This window comes from Harpia harpyja, chromosome 12 (genome assembly GCF_026419915.1).
Source record: "Harpia harpyja isolate bHarHar1 chromosome 12, bHarHar1 primary haplotype, whole genome shotgun sequence".
Lineage (NCBI taxonomy): Eukaryota > Metazoa > Chordata > Aves > Accipitriformes > Accipitridae > Harpia > Harpia harpyja.
Genome location: NC_068951.1, coordinates 16,456,103 through 16,472,429, shown reverse-complemented (window position 1 = coordinate 16,472,429; position 16,327 = coordinate 16,456,103). Strand labels below are relative to the sequence as shown.

The 16,327-nt window shown below is 51.8% G+C and overlaps 1 protein-coding gene across 1 annotated transcript; it reads left to right on the top strand.

The window, feature by feature from the left end:
• Positions 1–1,708: 1,708 nt before the first annotated feature.
• Positions 1,709–16,000, top strand: DZIP1L (DAZ interacting zinc finger protein 1 like). The gene is given in 13 exon segments (XM_052803861.1): positions 1,709–1,760; positions 5,611–6,144; positions 7,064–7,148; positions 8,064–8,188; positions 8,562–8,723; positions 8,956–9,093; positions 10,184–10,324; positions 10,874–10,904; positions 11,710–11,758; positions 12,222–12,354; positions 13,488–13,680; positions 15,080–15,094; positions 15,097–16,000. Coding segments are annotated over 12 exon segments (1,764 nt in total). The 5' UTR covers positions 1,709–1,760; positions 5,611–5,649; the 3' UTR covers positions 15,294–16,000.
• Positions 16,001–16,327: the final 327 nt, after the last annotated feature.

The window sequence follows — 16,327 nt, the reverse complement described above, 5'->3', positions numbered from 1 at the left end:
CATGGTGTAAGGAGGAAGGGGGTGATCCTTCCAGCCCTCCCTGTCCTGGGGCCAAAAGACAGTCACCACTGGTGTCAGTAGCTGGCTTTGTAGGAGAAAGACAGACCTTTTCATAACCACCATCCCTACTCCCTTGGGATGCTAAGGAGTATATGCAGAATGGTGGTGGGTATCCATCAGACGTAGCCTCCAGTGACACTAAGGACACCTTTGCCTCAGTTCTGTTTCCGTATAGGTGCTCATGAACTAAACCTTCCTGAATTGAATGGACTTACAGGCCTTACTAGTGAGCTTTTCCAAGGGAAAAGTTCCTAAAGAGGTGCATGGCCTCCTGGGAGAAATTTCATCTCTGCAACTCTTGACACTATTGGCAGCTACCCATGTCAGAAAAGTTGCAAACACGACAGGCTTTGGACTGGGCTGAAGCCTCTGAGGCAAGTGTAATGCAAATGTATGGCAGAGGATGGATGACAGTAATTGCTAATGAAGAGAAGCCTAAACCACTGTCTTTTCATTAATCTGTGTTTTTCTCACATGAACTTTACACCCTACATTTTTGAGAGGGACCTTACTGGTGCAAGTGAAAATAAAATAGTTAATAAATGCCCACTCCTCTAAGCTTGCTTTCCTCTGCACACCCCTGGATAATGAGTCCCATTTTTCAAATGTTTGTCCTCCTGCACTTTTACTTTGGCTCCTTCCAGGAAGGGGCTGCACTGCAGTCAGTTCTGGCTGCAAAGAGTCACAACTCCCCCTGGAAAGGAGATGCTGAGTCACCAAGAAAGGATAGGGATGGCCCTCCAAGGCTCCCAAATCCCTTTGAAATAAGTGGAGTTCAACTACCCTGGAAATGAGGTGCAGTAGCTCTGGTCACCCTTGTCCAGTTGTGTGAAAATCCCCATTTAACCCCAACAGAGCACCCAATGACTTTTTTTTCTGCCAGAGAGCAATGCATCCCCTTGCATTTTTTCCCCAGGGTAATGCCAATCCATCCAACCCCCTGAAAAGAAGCCCAGCTTGCAAATCTCTTCTGAGTCTGTCCGAACATCTGTTTTTAACTTGGAAGCGGAAAGGCAGGGGCGGATCGGTCACCCATTTATCGAATGTTTGCCAACTGCACAATGCTATCTTCTGTAAACACAGCAGCTAATGAGCATGCTGCAATCGCCAGCCCAGTTTCTGCAGCTAGAAATCACAGCAGGATTAATCGGGAGAGTAAAGCCCTCTGCACACACGGTTTATGTGTGCTTCGTGCTGCGTTCGGACACAGGGCTTGAGTCTCCTTCCAGCCCCATGTTCCCCCGCCCAGTAACTGCTAAAGTCAGTCGAGCTGCACCAGTATAAGGGCAGGCGGTGCCGAGCCAAGTGCTGCAGGTTGTGAGAGCAGCAACGTGGCATGGGGGAATATTTTGCCGTTCCCTTTCCCAGGGTGAAACTATCATGGCTCAGCCTGGGGCCATGAGTTTCACGCCCTGGTGCCCTCCCAGCTTTGCTCCCTGCTCCATTACAGTGGGGTTTGCCTGCTGACGGTGTCAGGAGGTGCTTTTCCTCCATGAGTTTGACTTTCCTGGGCTGAGGGGATGTAGGGGAGGAGTGTAAAGTTACAGCTCAGGAAGTCCTCCCTGTTTCTCACACAGCTTCAGACAGCCCCCAGCTGCTCCCAGCCACCTCTCACTGCCCACATTCATTGTTCATTGTTCATCGCTCCGCTCCCGTCCTTGTCCCGTCTCTTCAGTTTCTCTCTCTGTCTCTGGCAACAAGTGAGTATCTGCCTTTTTCTGCCCTGTGGCTCAACCTTCCAGGCTCGCCTCTCTGCGAAATGGCTGTGTCCGTGGAAGGGAGGGACGGGGCTGGGGGACAGGCAGAGACCTGTCCCACTTGAGCTCCCTTTGCAGATGAGCTCAGGCACGAAAAATTTCCAAGGCTCTGCTGTGTTAGGTAGCGGTTCCTCTGCAGATGAGGTCCAACGCCATCTGGCTTTGCTCTCCTGCCTGCTGTTTACTGTCAGGACTTTTAGCAAAGCAGGGCTGATGGCAGCAAGCACAGCTGACTTCAGCAAAGATCCTGCATGAGGGCTTTCTCCTGCAGCCACCTGAGCAAGCTACTGCTGCTTGGCATGAGTCCCAGGACATCACATTTTGGCTAGAGGAGAAGCTGAGAAAGGGAGGGAGGTGATGGCTGCTTTTGGGAAGGGTCCGGAGAAGGTGGGGATGCTGCTTGAGCAGGTCATGAGCAGAGTCTGGGACTCCTGACACCTCTCTAATTCATGGTAAAGCATCTCCCAAAGTTTGCAGGCTCCTGGGTCGGCAGGGGAGCAGAGGGATGCTGGCACCTGGAGCACCCTTAGACTTTGCAGGGAGTGAAGAAGCCTTGAGGATTTCAGGAAGGTGAGGAGGGCCCCAGGGTGGCAGTGGTGAAGGGTGGAGGAGGAGGAAACGAAGAGAGGTCTCCCTGCCAAAGGCCGAGGATTGCAGAGGAAAGGACTGTGCAACAGCCTGACCCAGCAACTGTGAGCTGGGACAGCAAACACACCGTCTGCCAGCCTGGAAAATGAAAGTCCGATCATGCTTTCTGAGACCTGGCTCTACCAGCACTTTGGCAGAGCTGGTTTTTGCACAGTGGAGTGGAAACAGTGCTGGTGACCACCTTCAGCTCTGTGCTCTGCTGGGTGGTGCTAGCTGCTACCTCTGCGATGGATCTGCACCCCTCGAGGCCGATGTCTTCATCACCCAGTGGGCAAAATCTCAGTCCTAGTGAAGGAATACCACCATTTCCCTTGTAGATGATAAAGATGGTTTTTGCCAGCAGCTCCCATCGCATCAGCTGATGTTGCATTACATTGCAGCGTGGAAGTCAAAATACTTTTACTGCTTTACACCAGCTGAGGACCCCTCCTAGGCAAATGCAAGTAAGAACTGAAGAGAAGAAATAAATCTTCAGAGCTGGGTTCTCTGGTTGCCTAATGCGGTGGTTTTACTGTACCAACATCCCGCTGAAGCCATGGTTGCACTGTCTGAGACCTTATCTATAGCATTTGTAAGAAATGGAGGGGAAAACCCAGCAGACTCCAGCACCCACAAGCATGCCTGAAGCAGGTGATGGGGCAATCACAGCCATGCTGCTAAACAGCAGGTCAGCATTGATGGCCAGGTGAAACAGGACTGGCTTTGTTGCCTGAAGACCTTGTTAATATTAACGAGATTGTGTGACACAGCCTACCCCTGGGGTATGCAGTAGATCATTAGGGGATTTTTAATTAGTGGTCCCTGCAAAGCCCTCGTCTTTAGCAGTGGTTAATTCATGCAACAAAACTTCGCCTGTGGGGACTATGCACCATTACCCAACAGGTCTACATAACACGCAGCTGTGAGTCAGGGCTATATTTACACCTGTATATACACATATGTACATATATATATGTATGCATGTATCTATGTATGTACACTTCACTTTGTCTGATGCAATGAATTGGGTTGTTTGACATTGCAGTGCTGCTAACAGTATATGTATCACAGCATTAACAATAATGATCTTTGCTGGCCATACAAGACTGGAAGGGAAAGGGCTTGCTGATCTGGTGTTTTTACGCAGGCACCAAAAAAAATTAAAAAATGAGCAAACCCTAGAGGAAAACTATGGTTAACAACGTCACACTGATCCACAGCCGTTCCCAGAGGCTTTCATGCCTTGTCTGCACCAGTGTGTGACCTCTTCCTAGGTTAGCTGCAGCCCTGAATCAAGGCTTTCCCGTCTCCTGCCATATGGAGGCAGTGGAGTGAGAGAGAGAAGGGTGAGAAAGAAGAAAGGGTCAGGTAAAACTGGTGTAGAGCTAAAAAGTGCTTAAAAGAGCCAGTCAGGTCAATCCAGACTGGTTCAGAGCAGTTGTTGACCTCTAGTATTTACATGCAACAGGGAGAGGCCCAGGTGGGAGTTGGGACTACAGGCAAAAAGGTATTTAGGTGCCTGACAAGCTGACTAAGCAGGCTAGAGAAAGGCAGAGATAGACATGTGAAGGGGCTTATGCAGGGCAGGAGGAGACTCTCTGACTCTGAGAGCAAGAGAGGGCTTTGCAGAGTTTGCAATAGATTTGAATGCTACTGAGCTGGATGGAGAGCAAACCAGCCTTGCAAGGACACAAGAAGCACCGTGCAGATGAAGCAAACCCTGGCAGTGAAGGTAACAGAGACCCTGGGGTAGGCGTGGAAGAACAGTCCCAGTGGATGGAAAATGCTGACCGGCTTGCAGACGTCACCGGCTGCAGTATCAGCATTAACTGGCTCCACCCTGTGCAACCTCATATAACTCCTGGGAAACCCTGTGATTGCTCTAGCATCAAAAAAAGATAAGAACAGGATCATTTTATCCCAGGACATGTGCAGGCACCACGAAAAGTGTCTCTGCTAGACTCTCAGTTGGAAAATCCTGCATGCAGGGCTGGCTCAGCCTGGCAGCCCCTTGCCCTCGCTCTGCCCTGCTCATGCCACCATCACCCGGTGTGCTTGGTGGGCCTGAGCCTTGGAGAAATGCAAGTGGGAGCCTTGGACCCTCCCACTTGCAAACAACATTTTGGGGATGGAAATTAGGGCAAAAAAAGCTGATTTTGGCACTCTTTCTGCTGCAAACAGGCAGTGATAACCATTGCCCCCCTCTTCCTCTGAGTTAGCAGAGGAGAGCCTAGGAAAGCTTGGCTTTCTTGTGCCATGCATGCAGTTAATCAGTGTCTCCCTGGGTTTCCTGACCCTGTTTGGCCTCGTGTGGTGAGCACAGAAGTAGCTGCAGGCAGTGCAGGAGGCACAGGCGTGTGCAGGGCAGTGGGCTGGCTGGGACTCCTGTTACCACTGTACACAGCACACCCAGCAACACACCAACACCGCTCTGGCTGCTCTGCTCCACGTCCTGGAGTGCTCAGCCTGTGCGGGGAGTCGCATCTGCAACCAAAACTATGGTAAGTGGCCTTTCAGCAAAGAGCATTTTTAAAAAGTGAAGTATCTTAGAAGTGGCAGGTGGGTGTAGCAAAAGGAAAATTGTAATGTGGGGCAGCAGCAAATCCCTAGCTAGAGACTAAGAACAATATAGGTCTTTCACAGATTTAAAACTATGTATTTTAACTATATTTGTTTAATTATTGTTTAGGACACAGTTAGGAAAATGAGCAAACACCACTTCTGGAAGTGATCTAGGTTTAGGTCAGAGCAGGGCACCACAGAAGGCAGCAGACTGTTGTGGTATTAAAGTGTGTCCAGTGTTTACTGTGTACTGTTTTCAAAACAGGCTAATTCTGTTTCCCTAAAACAGGTACACTCAGGAGGGATTTGTAAGTTCATTCAGAATGAGTTATTGTAAAGAGTTCCAATGCAATACTTTTAGAAATCTCCCTTACCAAGAGCAGATGGTGAACAAACTGGCAGAATTTTTTTTGCAGGATTTGGCAAAGGAGTAGATAGCAGTTCTGGATGGGGAGGGAAAAGGAAGGGGTTTTTTTGTTTGCTTCCACATAAGAAGCTCTGACCCACTCCCTGATGCCTGCAGTGTGTGTAGGCTGGTGGGGGCTGCAGTGGAGTCGGAGGATGGCTGCAGGGTCAGCCCTAACACATTCCTTTTGCCTTCCAGCGTTTTTCTGCAGACTTTTACCACACACTGCACCAGCCCATGCCTGGGGCTGCAGGGATGCCAGGGGCATCCCCAGGACTCACCATCCCAGTGGATGTCCCCCGCTTCCACTTCCAGCCCCGCCGGGTCAGCGTGGACTGGCGTCGCTTAAGTACCATCGATGTGGACCAGGTGGCCCGGGAGGTGGACGTGGCTGTGCTCCAGGAGCACATCGCCGGTGTCACCTTCTGCAACCTGGATGGGGAGCGGTGCCCCCACTGCAGGCAGCCGGCGGACCCCGTCCTGCTGAAGGTGCTTAGGATGGCCCAGCTGAGCATTGAGTACCTGCTGCACTGCCAGGAGTGCCTGGGGACCAGCCTGGCCATGCACGCCCAGTGCCTGCAAGTTGCCCATGCCAACCTGGCTTGCACTCAGCAGCAGGCTGCAGAACAGGCAGCCCAGCTCCGGGGGGCAAAGGAGGAAAGCAGGAGGTGGAAGAAGCTGATTGCCATGCAGCAGCTCCTCCTGCAAGCTGGCCCCAACACCTACTGCAAGGTGCGTGGTGGAAAGGTGTAAGGGGTGTAAAGCGCATCCCTGTGCAGGATGCTCTTTGCTGCATCCTGCCTTTGTAGCCCGTTGTGGTTATACCTTGGCCCCAGAAAATATGCTGGCCAGCCCTGCTGCTTTCCCTGGCACTGGTTTGTCACCTTCATGGATATGGCAAAGTCCTTGCCAGCCCAGAGGGAAGCTCCCTTTTTTTGGGAGGTGCCAACTGCGGGTAGTCAGAGCTGCACGGAATGTGGGAGAGGGTGCTGTAGAGGGCTGTCAGAGGAGATCTCATGAGATCCCCGTGTCCAGGGGGATATCTCATGCCAGGGAGACTTTAAGCATCCTCCAGACCAGTGAAAGATTTCTGGATGCTCCTGGATTTGGTGGTGATTTTGCCCCCCCCCCCCCCCCCCCCCCCCCCCCCCCAGCTTTTCCCACCCTTTCAGCAGGAAGCCTGCTGGCTGTGCCTTTTTCCCTGCTTCTTCCCCATTGCCAAATCAACCCTCTGGCATACTCCTAGAGAGTGAAAGCCACCCAAAACAGATGATTTGGGTTCATACAGCCCAGTCATCACTGCAAGCGCAGCTCTCCTTTCCTCCACAGCCAGACCAAGACCTCACTGATGCTTTGGCCACCTTATTGCACTGCTTTGTTGGGGAAAGCAGCATTTTTTTTTCCCCAAGCGGCATCCCTGCACCATCTTGGCTTCTGCCTTCTCCTTACCTCTAAAGGGGTTTTCCTTTGGCTTCAGACAGAAGAAACTCCTAATACCCTCCATCTACATACCTCTGACACAACAGCTACATCTCTTGAGGTCTCCCCTTTTGCTCTGAAGCAGCAAAACTTTGTCTGCCTTGCAAGGGACACGGGGAGTGCCCCTTTCTGGAGATCCCAGTCCCTCTGCTGACTTTTCCCCCCTCTCCAGTGCCACCTCTGTGATAAAGCCTTCATGAAGGACACCTTCTTGCAAGCCCACGTGCAGCGCCGGCACACGGAGGCCACTGAGGCGGGTGAGCACTGGGTCAGTTTCTTCCTTTGCTTTCCTAGACAGGTTTTTCTCCCATTGGATGTAGATGCTGGAAACCAGAATGACCATAGGAGGTTAAAACCAACTTCTTGTAACTTCTTTCTTCTTCTGCATTTCTGTGAATATTGACTGAATGCTTTCTGCTTGCTGCCTTTCCCTCAAGCACAGGTAGGACATGCAGTCGAATACAAGACTGCATGTGCATTTACAGCTCATCTCTGTGCCTCAGTTTCCCTAAGGATCTTCTTCATCCAAAGATTCCATGGGACCTTGGGGATGGAGCTACGCTGGGGAGTTTGGGAGGGTGTTTTGCTAGAATGGGAGAGGGGTTCACCTTTTCCATGCCCCTTTTGTGGCAAGGAATTGATGCTCCTTTGCAAAATGCTTTGAAAGCTGCAGGTGTAACATGCTGTGTCAGAGCTGTGGAGCCTCGTTACAGCTTCACCTACACTGGGCACTTGAACCTGGCAGATAAAAAAAGCTGCTTTTGTTGTTTGCCAGTGGGTGGAAACCCCAGCCCGGGGCTGATGCAATGCAACAGTTTGAGCTTTGCTCCAGAGGCACCTTGCCCGGTGCAGCCTGAAATGTCCAAGCAGGGCACTTTGGCTGCTGGAGAGAGCAAGCCCAGTGCAAAGCCACTCTGCTCCACAAGCCACTAATCTCTCCAAGTTTACAAAAATAAAAAATAAAATAATAAAAAAAATAATCAGGAGCCACATGGCCACCTTTGTCATGGTTTTTCCTGCAGCTCAGTTACCTGCTTCTCCACCCTGAAACCCTACAGAGTTTTTGCTCGATGCTTTAGTAGGATTCTCCACCCCACCCAAATTAAAATCCCGGTAGGAGCTGGCAGATCGCTCCCTTGCTCACAGTGCTTCTGTTTCCCTGAGCTTTGCAGAGAGGCAGAAGATGAAGCAGGTGGAGCAAATGGAGGCAGAGGTGGAGGAGCTGAAGGCAAAACTGCAGGAGACGCAGCAGCAGCTGGAAGCGGAGAGGGAAGCGGAGAAGCTGCACAGGGAGCAGGTACAGGAGGAGGGCACTGCTGCCCGTTTGGAAAAAATGGGGGAGGAGAAGTGATGAAACACAGGGTGTTTTTAAAGCACAGGTGAAAAAGGCACTGAAAAATATTTTATGGTGGGTCTTGTGTTTATTTCTTTGGAAACTTTGCCCCCCAAAATTCCCATGGGAAATGTCATGTGGAAATAAGGACTGTGTAAGTGTGCCTGCCCAGGAGGGTGTGCTGCCTTGACCTCCCCATGGTGTGCAGGCAGGCTCTGAGCAGCGATGGGTGTAATGAGAGCATTGGTGCTCATCCCACTGGTGCCAGGGCAGAAGCCTTGGTTCTTCTGCTCTGCAGCCAAGACATCTCCTGCCCCGATTTTTCCACTCCCTTTAGGAAATGGAGAGAGCTCGCCAGCGAGAAGAGGAGGGTAGGAGAGATTTGGAAAGGTGGAAAGAGGAGGAGAGGATGAAGCTGCATGAAGAGATAGATGGCCTGAGGCAGCTCTTCCTTGCAGCGTTCAAGGATGTGTCCAGCAGGAGCATTGCCATGGAGGGGGTGAGCAAGCACCCAGCATGCTCCTCAAAGCAGGCGAGGGGACATCCAAGCCTGCTGCTTTACCTGGTCCAGGTGGTGTCACAGGTTCACAGCCCAAAGAGGCCTCATTTCTTTGCTCCTGGGGCATGCAAACATTTTGGGGTTGGAAGAAGTGGCTGGCCAAGGTTGGGCTCCCCAGGAGGAAAGTGGAGCCTCCTGTGGGACACACAGCTCCTTCCTCTCCCCACTCCAGATACTGCAGGAGCTTCAGGCCAGAAAGGCGGTGATGTCCAACCTGGGCACCCTGCGGGACGATGACACCAAGGAGGCACAGTGGCAGGCACCAAGCCGGGCAGAGCTGTGGGGTGAGCGGGAGAGGATGGCAGTGCAGGTGAGCAGTGCGGTACCCATGTCCTTACTCCTACTGTGCATACCAAGAGGTGCATTTGGATGGAGATGGACCCACATCCATGCACCTCTGTGTGCATCTGCTTTGTGGATGTCTGATCTCAGCTCAGGTTCAGGTAGCAATGGGCTCCTGCTGGTGTAGAGCACTGACAGTCTGAGTCCAGAAGTGGGACCTGGAGGGTGCAGAGGGCATGTCACAGTCCCAGGTCAGCCCTGCTTGTTGCAGGGAAACCCATCTTCACTGGAGCACTGCATAAGGTCACCATATGGAAAAACACTTAAATAAACAAAAGTTATTTACCCGTGCATCGGCCTCCTTCTCAACATCTAAAAACATCTGAAGAAGTCTTTACCATGCATGGTACCTCTGAGCATGGAGTGAGTTGGGATCGGCACTGCCGTTACGGTGCCATCTGTCCTTTGGGACCCAAAAGGAAGCTGAATTTCTCTGAGCACAGATGCAATCAGGTGCCCATGCCCACAAGAAGCCCCCAACCTGCAAACTGAGGAGGGCAATGCCTGTGTGTTTAATATGGCAGAGGGCAGAGCAGAGGCAGGCGCTGAAGGACCTGTGGAGGGAGAACCGGGCACAGGAGGTCCAGGTAGGTGCCAGATGTCCTTGGCAGCTCCCAGGCACCTTGCTCAGAAAAGGCCTTGTTTCCTTTATGGTTCAAAGCCCAGAGATGTTAGGTCTCTTCAGAAGAACCAGGGATGACCTCTCTGTCCAGCAAGTGGTAGGTGGAAAGAGCAGGGCTACACTTTAAATGAGCTGTGGCTGGACTTCAAAGCCCAGGGCAACAGAGTATAGCTATTATATTATCAAGGGGAAAGAATAAAGGAAATGCAGTGACCAAAGCTGTGTCCTACCACAGCTGATGAGAAGACGTGAGCTTGCCACCAGCATACTTTGATGCTGGCTGTACATCTTCTGCAAGGCCAGATCTGCCCTTTGGAGGATGTGTCAATGATGAATAAAAATCCAGAGAGCTGCCCTTGCTGGTGAAGGGAAGAGGTGGCTCCAAACCCATTTTTACCATGTTCAAGTCATCTTGTTCCTTTTTTGCCCCTTTCAGTTGAAGAAAGAGAACAAGACGCTCCGTACCACCCCATCCCAGGACCAGGGGGCAGTTATGGACCGTGCCCCTCAGCAGATGGATGCCCTCAGCACCTGTCCTGGGGAGCAGCCCAAGGTCACAAACTCCCAGGAGAAGGCGGCAAGTGAAATAAAAAAGAAAAGAGGCCTCGGTTCATTAAGAGGGTTTAAGCAGATGTTTAACTCTAAGCAGCCTTAAAATTTTTGCTGAGTTAAGACTAAGCCTAATTTCAAGCCCATTCCGTAATGCTTTGCTACATTTGGCTCTTTTTTTGCACTCATTAAACAAGAAGCATTACATGAATATTGTTGGCACGAACCATGCCCACTGGGGTGTAGATCACCAGAGCAACACTTTGCATTACAATTTGGAGCATCTTTTACTTGTTGCCTAGATCCATGAATAGCATGTGGGGTATAACAGGATGTCATCTGATGTGCTAGTGATCACGTTATGGAATGGAAAGCCCCTAAGCTGACCCCTTACAGGTATGGTCTGCATAAGGGAAATAGCTCTTGTGGACTGTATGTGCCCACTTTAGGCTCTTGCTATTTTCTGCTCCTTTTTTGAATGCATTTAATAATAACACTCTGCAGAGAGAGGAAAATTTACCCAAAATTATAGACAAAGAAATTATCTTTGAATGATGCCCAGTCTATTTCTTTACAGATCAAGCTGCTCTCTACAAGCAAACCTGAAGGTAGTGATTGCATTTTTAAAGTGAATCAATTTGGGTCTAGATAAATTTTTCATAGCTAAAAGCCCTTCAGACCACAATGTCTTCTCTGTGTTCCTCTACAAAAGTGTGCCATGGAGTCCTCTCCAAGTAGCTGGCTATATGTCCTCTCACACAAAGCCGTGGAGTGGACACCTTGCAGTCCCTTTCTATCTGCTGCAACAGCTCTGGTAGCTGGCACAAAACTAACTTGTCTCTTGGGTGGGTTTTGCATTGTAGCCATACCCCAAAGGAATGAGATTTCAATCAGCAAATGGGTGAACTTGCCTCCTCCAAAATGATGCCAGTGGTTATTTGCATAAAAATAAGGAGCTGAGGCATGCTGTGGTTTCTTCTTTATAGTCTGGGTTTTCTATAATCAAGTGCCAGGGAAAGAAAGTGGGGGTTTCTCAGCTCCCTAATGCCTGCAGCACAGCTGCAGACCCAGCCAGGTGCTGCTGTTCAGAAAACAAAAAAGGCCATAAAACAGGGATGGCTATTAGCAAATACCCAAGAGGTACATTGTTGACACCAGCCCTGAGGGGCAGCAGATGTTTTCCCACTGACATCCTCCAGCTGGTGGCCTTGGCGGGCAAGCGCCCCAGGGTTTCCCTTGGGAATGTTCTCCAAGGGCTGGTGCCAGAGCTGGGCCAGCCTTGGATCCCCAAAGGGACCAGTGTGTCCATTTCCATACTTTCCATATAGGGAAACCAGGTGGTGATCAGCGCTTGCTTTTGCACTGGGGCCTCATCTCCTCTTTGACCCTCACAGGCTCCTTTCTTCCCTGCAGTGACCCAGGAGGTGACCAAAGTGGTGGCCAATGAAGAGTCATCAGGTAGGTACTGGTGTTGGGAGCATCCCTATCCTGAGAGCATCAGGATGAAGCTGGCGTTTGGCTTGGGGTGTTGTGTGGTGAGGACAAGGGGGTGCTGGGCAAAGCTGGCAGTTGATGAAGTGGTAGGCTGGGGGCAGAGGGGCTGAGCTCGCTGGCCTCTCTCGGCTGTGCAGAGTGTGACAGCACCATGACCAGCCCTGCTGCCAACCCTTCACCCAGGAAAGCTGTCCCAGGCAGCTGCTGGTCTGTGGGTGGGATTTTGGAGTAGTTGTGGGCAGGAGTTAATCAAATTAAAGGAAGTTGCCCCTTCATAGAGGGATGTAGTCTGCTGAGAGCAACCAGTTGCTTGCTCTGGGACTGGTGGGACCCATGTCCTCAAAGGGGAGAAGGGTCCCACCAGCCCCCTCCCCAGGGCACAGCCCATGCATCGCTGCACTGGTACCAGCACACACCTTTACTCCAGACAGGGAGGAGGCTGCCCTGGATGGGAAGCAGAGGCTGCTGGAAGCCCTGGGGAGAAATCCAAACCTCCTGAAGCAGTTTTGCCCCATCCTGGAGGAAGTGCTGGAGGAAAAGCTGGAGAGCATGGGGGTCAAGAGGGTAAGTCTGTCCTTTCAGTGCCAGGATGTGCTGAGCCTGTGCAGGGACAACAAGACTGCTCTGAACTGATTCTTTTTTGGGAGCGAGCAACCAAAACACTAACAGGCAGTAAAAAAAAAAAAATAAAAAAAAATCCCCATCTGGAGCAATCACACTCAGAGGTAAATGGGAAGGTGGAGGCAGAATCACACAGCACAGGCAATAAACTGCCATGCTCCCATCTCTCAGGGTTGTTAGTATCTCTCCAGCAAATCTTTCTCACAAGCAGCCTTTCATATGCTAAATTACCCAGGGCTCCCTCTCTTCTAGGGAAGGAGGGTGTTTGAGGGCACAGCAGCCCCTGTCACACGGGGATTTCAAGGGGACTTTCACTGTCCAAGTCTTTTTCATGACAAGCATGTTAAACAGTACCTCCTCCAAGTCTTCCCGAGCTCCCGGCAATGCAACACCACCACCTAGCACCTTGCAGAGCTGGTGCAAGGGCAGTGAGCAGGCAGGCAGCGGGCATTTCTGAGCAAGGCAGCATTTCCATTTTGGGTCCCGAAAGCACAAAGAGAAAGCAATGACTGAACGACTTCTCGTGTGATTGTTTCCTGGAGGTGCTTTTAAGGAGCACTCCTGGGTTCAGTTCACATAGGCTGGAGCCCTGGCATGTCCCCCCTTTCCCCGGCATGTTATTCGGGAACACTGAGGTGGTGTCAAAAGCAGTAAAGGTGCCCAAAGCTGGACCCACAGGTGTACACCCCCCTTCACCCTTCCTGTCTCATAATATTACATTGCTACAAGCCCAGGATATTCATGGTCGCAAACCTCCTCGAGTTGTAAATACCTCCCAAGAGAAAATGCTGCGCTTACCCTGTAGCCTAGAAATTGCCCCAAACAGCTGAGATTTACTCTTCAGCAGTTGTTTACCAAAGCAGGTGAGGGCTTTGCAAATGTGGGCCGTTTGCATGGCATACGTTGTGCTGGGGAAACGATGGGTGTCAGGGCTGGTGTCAGCTTCCTTGGGGTTTGGACAGGGCTTGGAGCTTGCAGGATGCTCTTGAGATATGGGTAATGCTGTCGAGGGCTTGTTTCACCAGCTGGTGCTGCAGGAGGACGATATCGGGCTCCTCAGCTGCCCTCTACTTTAGGTTGTGAAGGGAATCTCCACTCAGACCTACAAAAGCCTCGAGGCTCTGGTCAGGCTTCAGCAGCAACAGAAGGCTGAGAAATTTCCCGGTCTCCTCCACCTGAGGGACGAGTTGGTCCGAGCAGTGATGGGGAAGGTCAGGCGATGCAAGAAGCTCAGCAGTGCTTTGCCTCGACAGCTCTCCGTCATCCCAGGTGAAGTGACCCCCTGTCCTCTCTAGATACCAACCGCGGGAACCTGTGGCCACCCACTTGTGGCCACGGGATGCTGTCCCTTCTCCCAGTGGGGCAACAAGACAGAGAAGGGCAGGAAAGGGCATTTAGGGTGTTGCATGTATCTGCAATTGCTCTCTGCATATTGACCTCACATGGGTTGGCCTGACATATTCAGGAAAAAAAATCAGCTGTCCCCAAAAGCCCCAGCAGAGTGAAATACAAGTTTGGCAGTGCTTGCAAATCCCCTTTTCCCCTTTTTTCTACATAAACCCATGTCAGGTGGGCTGTGTGGCACCCCCAAGGGCAGCCCATGGGACTACCAGGAGGTGGGTGGTGATTCTCCTTGCTCTCAATATTGCCTTCCAGCTCAAAGCCGGAAGACCCCCAGGTCCCTTTGTGGGTCACAGCCCATGGCGATGCCAGCTGCAGCAGAGCCTGAAGCCTTGGTGATCCCCCAGCCTGCTCCTTGGAGCAGAGCGTGCTCCACTCACAGCACCCCGAGGACTCTCTGGGGCACCCTGCGGACCTCCAAAGCCGGCAGCCCCCACCGAGGACTTGTCCCATGGCAGAGGTGAGTCCCATCACCTCTTTTCGGTCTCCAGGCAGGTGGGCAGTGCCCAAGACCCTCAGCCACAACATGGCCCCAAGTATACTGAGTGCTACCTAAACACCAGCACCTTTGGAAATTGCCGAGTGGTAGATATTGTGGCACCCAGAGGGGTTTGTTTGGAAAAGGAGTTTCCTGGGGTCTCCCTGCCCGTATGGCAGGGCTAACTCAAACAACTCAGCAAAGTCAGACCTGAGGGCTTGTGCCTGCCATGTGGTGCTGGAGACAAATATGGGGCATTTCCCACTGGTGTTTGGCTCCCTCTTCCCCTCCCAGAACCTTTGCAAGGAGATGAAGGAATTCTTCTGGGGTTTTGGAGCAAAAGTAGTAAAGATGTAAAATAAAAGCTTGGAGAAACTGTGCAGACCATGAAGAGAAGAAACAAGGCAGAGAGGGTATGAGATGGCAGCAGAGAGGAAGAGGAGGAGCTCATCTGTGACCAAGAGCAGGTGAGGAAAAGGAGTTACTTGTTTGCTCCAGGAGCAAGAGGAAGCCAGATCTAGGTTTTAAACTCGAGCAAAGCAATACCAAACACAGGCAAGGTATGGGTGTGAGTATTTGTTGGAGATGCTCACAGCAAGGTGTTTGCAGTTGGTGGGTGTGATGGATCTGTCCATGTCCATGGGGAATGCAGGGCTTCTCCATGGGCTGCCCTGCTCAGGGCTGGATCATGGCTCAGAGCATCACAGGGTTTCCTTGCATCTGCTTCGGGAGTGGGGAAGGGGGAGGCCACAGCAAACCCCATGCCTGACCCATTTCTCTGTGCACCAGCTCAGAAGTGATGCTGGGGGGAAGCAGCCCACCCTGTCCGCCGTGAGACTCAGCCCTAAGCAAGAGCCAGCGCTCCCCGCAACGGTGCCAGGGGATGAGACTGACTCTGACAGGTCAGACCAGGACTTGCTGGAGGAAACAGCTGGTTCAGGTACCGCCTGTTCTTGTAGCAACCGCTGTGGGTCAGCAAGGTGGTGGGGACAGTCCTGGTTAGCACCATCAGCGCCTCTGTGTCACCTTCTTCCTGGCGCTGAAGTGGGACAAGTCTTACCCCACCATCCCCCACATCCAGCCAGGCAATGGGGCACTGGTGGCTTTATCCATCGGCAACTTGTGTGCCCAACCCTGCCAGGGTATTTTCCTAGGGTGCAATAAATCCTGCAGCTCTTTCTTTGCGTGGGGGGAAACCAGACTGTCTAGAGGATGCAGGGAACCCCACAGGACCCAAAGGGCTATCAAACACAAGGAGTAAAGCTTGTTTTGACTGTTGGCTATATGCTGTAAAACCCAATGTGAACCATGTGTCAGGATGATGTGGGGACTGCCCCATGGCCCCTCAGAGAGTTGGGGGACAGTGGGAGGCACCTCTCACCTATGCATTAACTGCAGACAGCAGCAGGTACTCCTTGCACGTGGCTGTGGTGTGTCCCAGTCCAAAAAAGAGCTGTCGGTGCTGTGTCACACATGGCTAGCCCAGGCTGCGTGTGCGGGTGGAGGTTTGGTCCAGCATCCTTGCATGCACTGGAGCGTTACCCACCCAGTGCTTGCTCGGGGCAGGGGGACAGAAACCCCCATGGTTTATCTTATGCACAAAACTTGCTTCCTGAAACAGGTCTGTTGGAATGGGTCCAGACAGTGCTAGTGAGTTTAAGCTATTTAGAAACCAACTCACACTGGGGTGGCTGGTGGTCCCCTCCCTTCTTACCCAGCTGTGTCATCACTGTGCCTTGGGGCTCCCTGTTTAACCTGCTCTGCCCTGCACAGGGACAGCCACATCCACAATAGTGAGGTTCTTGGAGAGATGCCTGGATGCGGTGGCACAGAGCCCACCTGGCAGGGTGAAACTCTCCCTAGCTGTGAGCTTGGCATCACCCAAAACCAGCCAGCCCACCAAGAAACTCCAGGTATCTTGTGCAGATAGCCACAGGGATATTTTCTGGCATGATTTCCATCTAAAAAACCAGCATGTCCTACCCTCTTCTCAGCTCCTACCCATCAGCACTGCCTCAGGACACAGTCTGTGCGCAG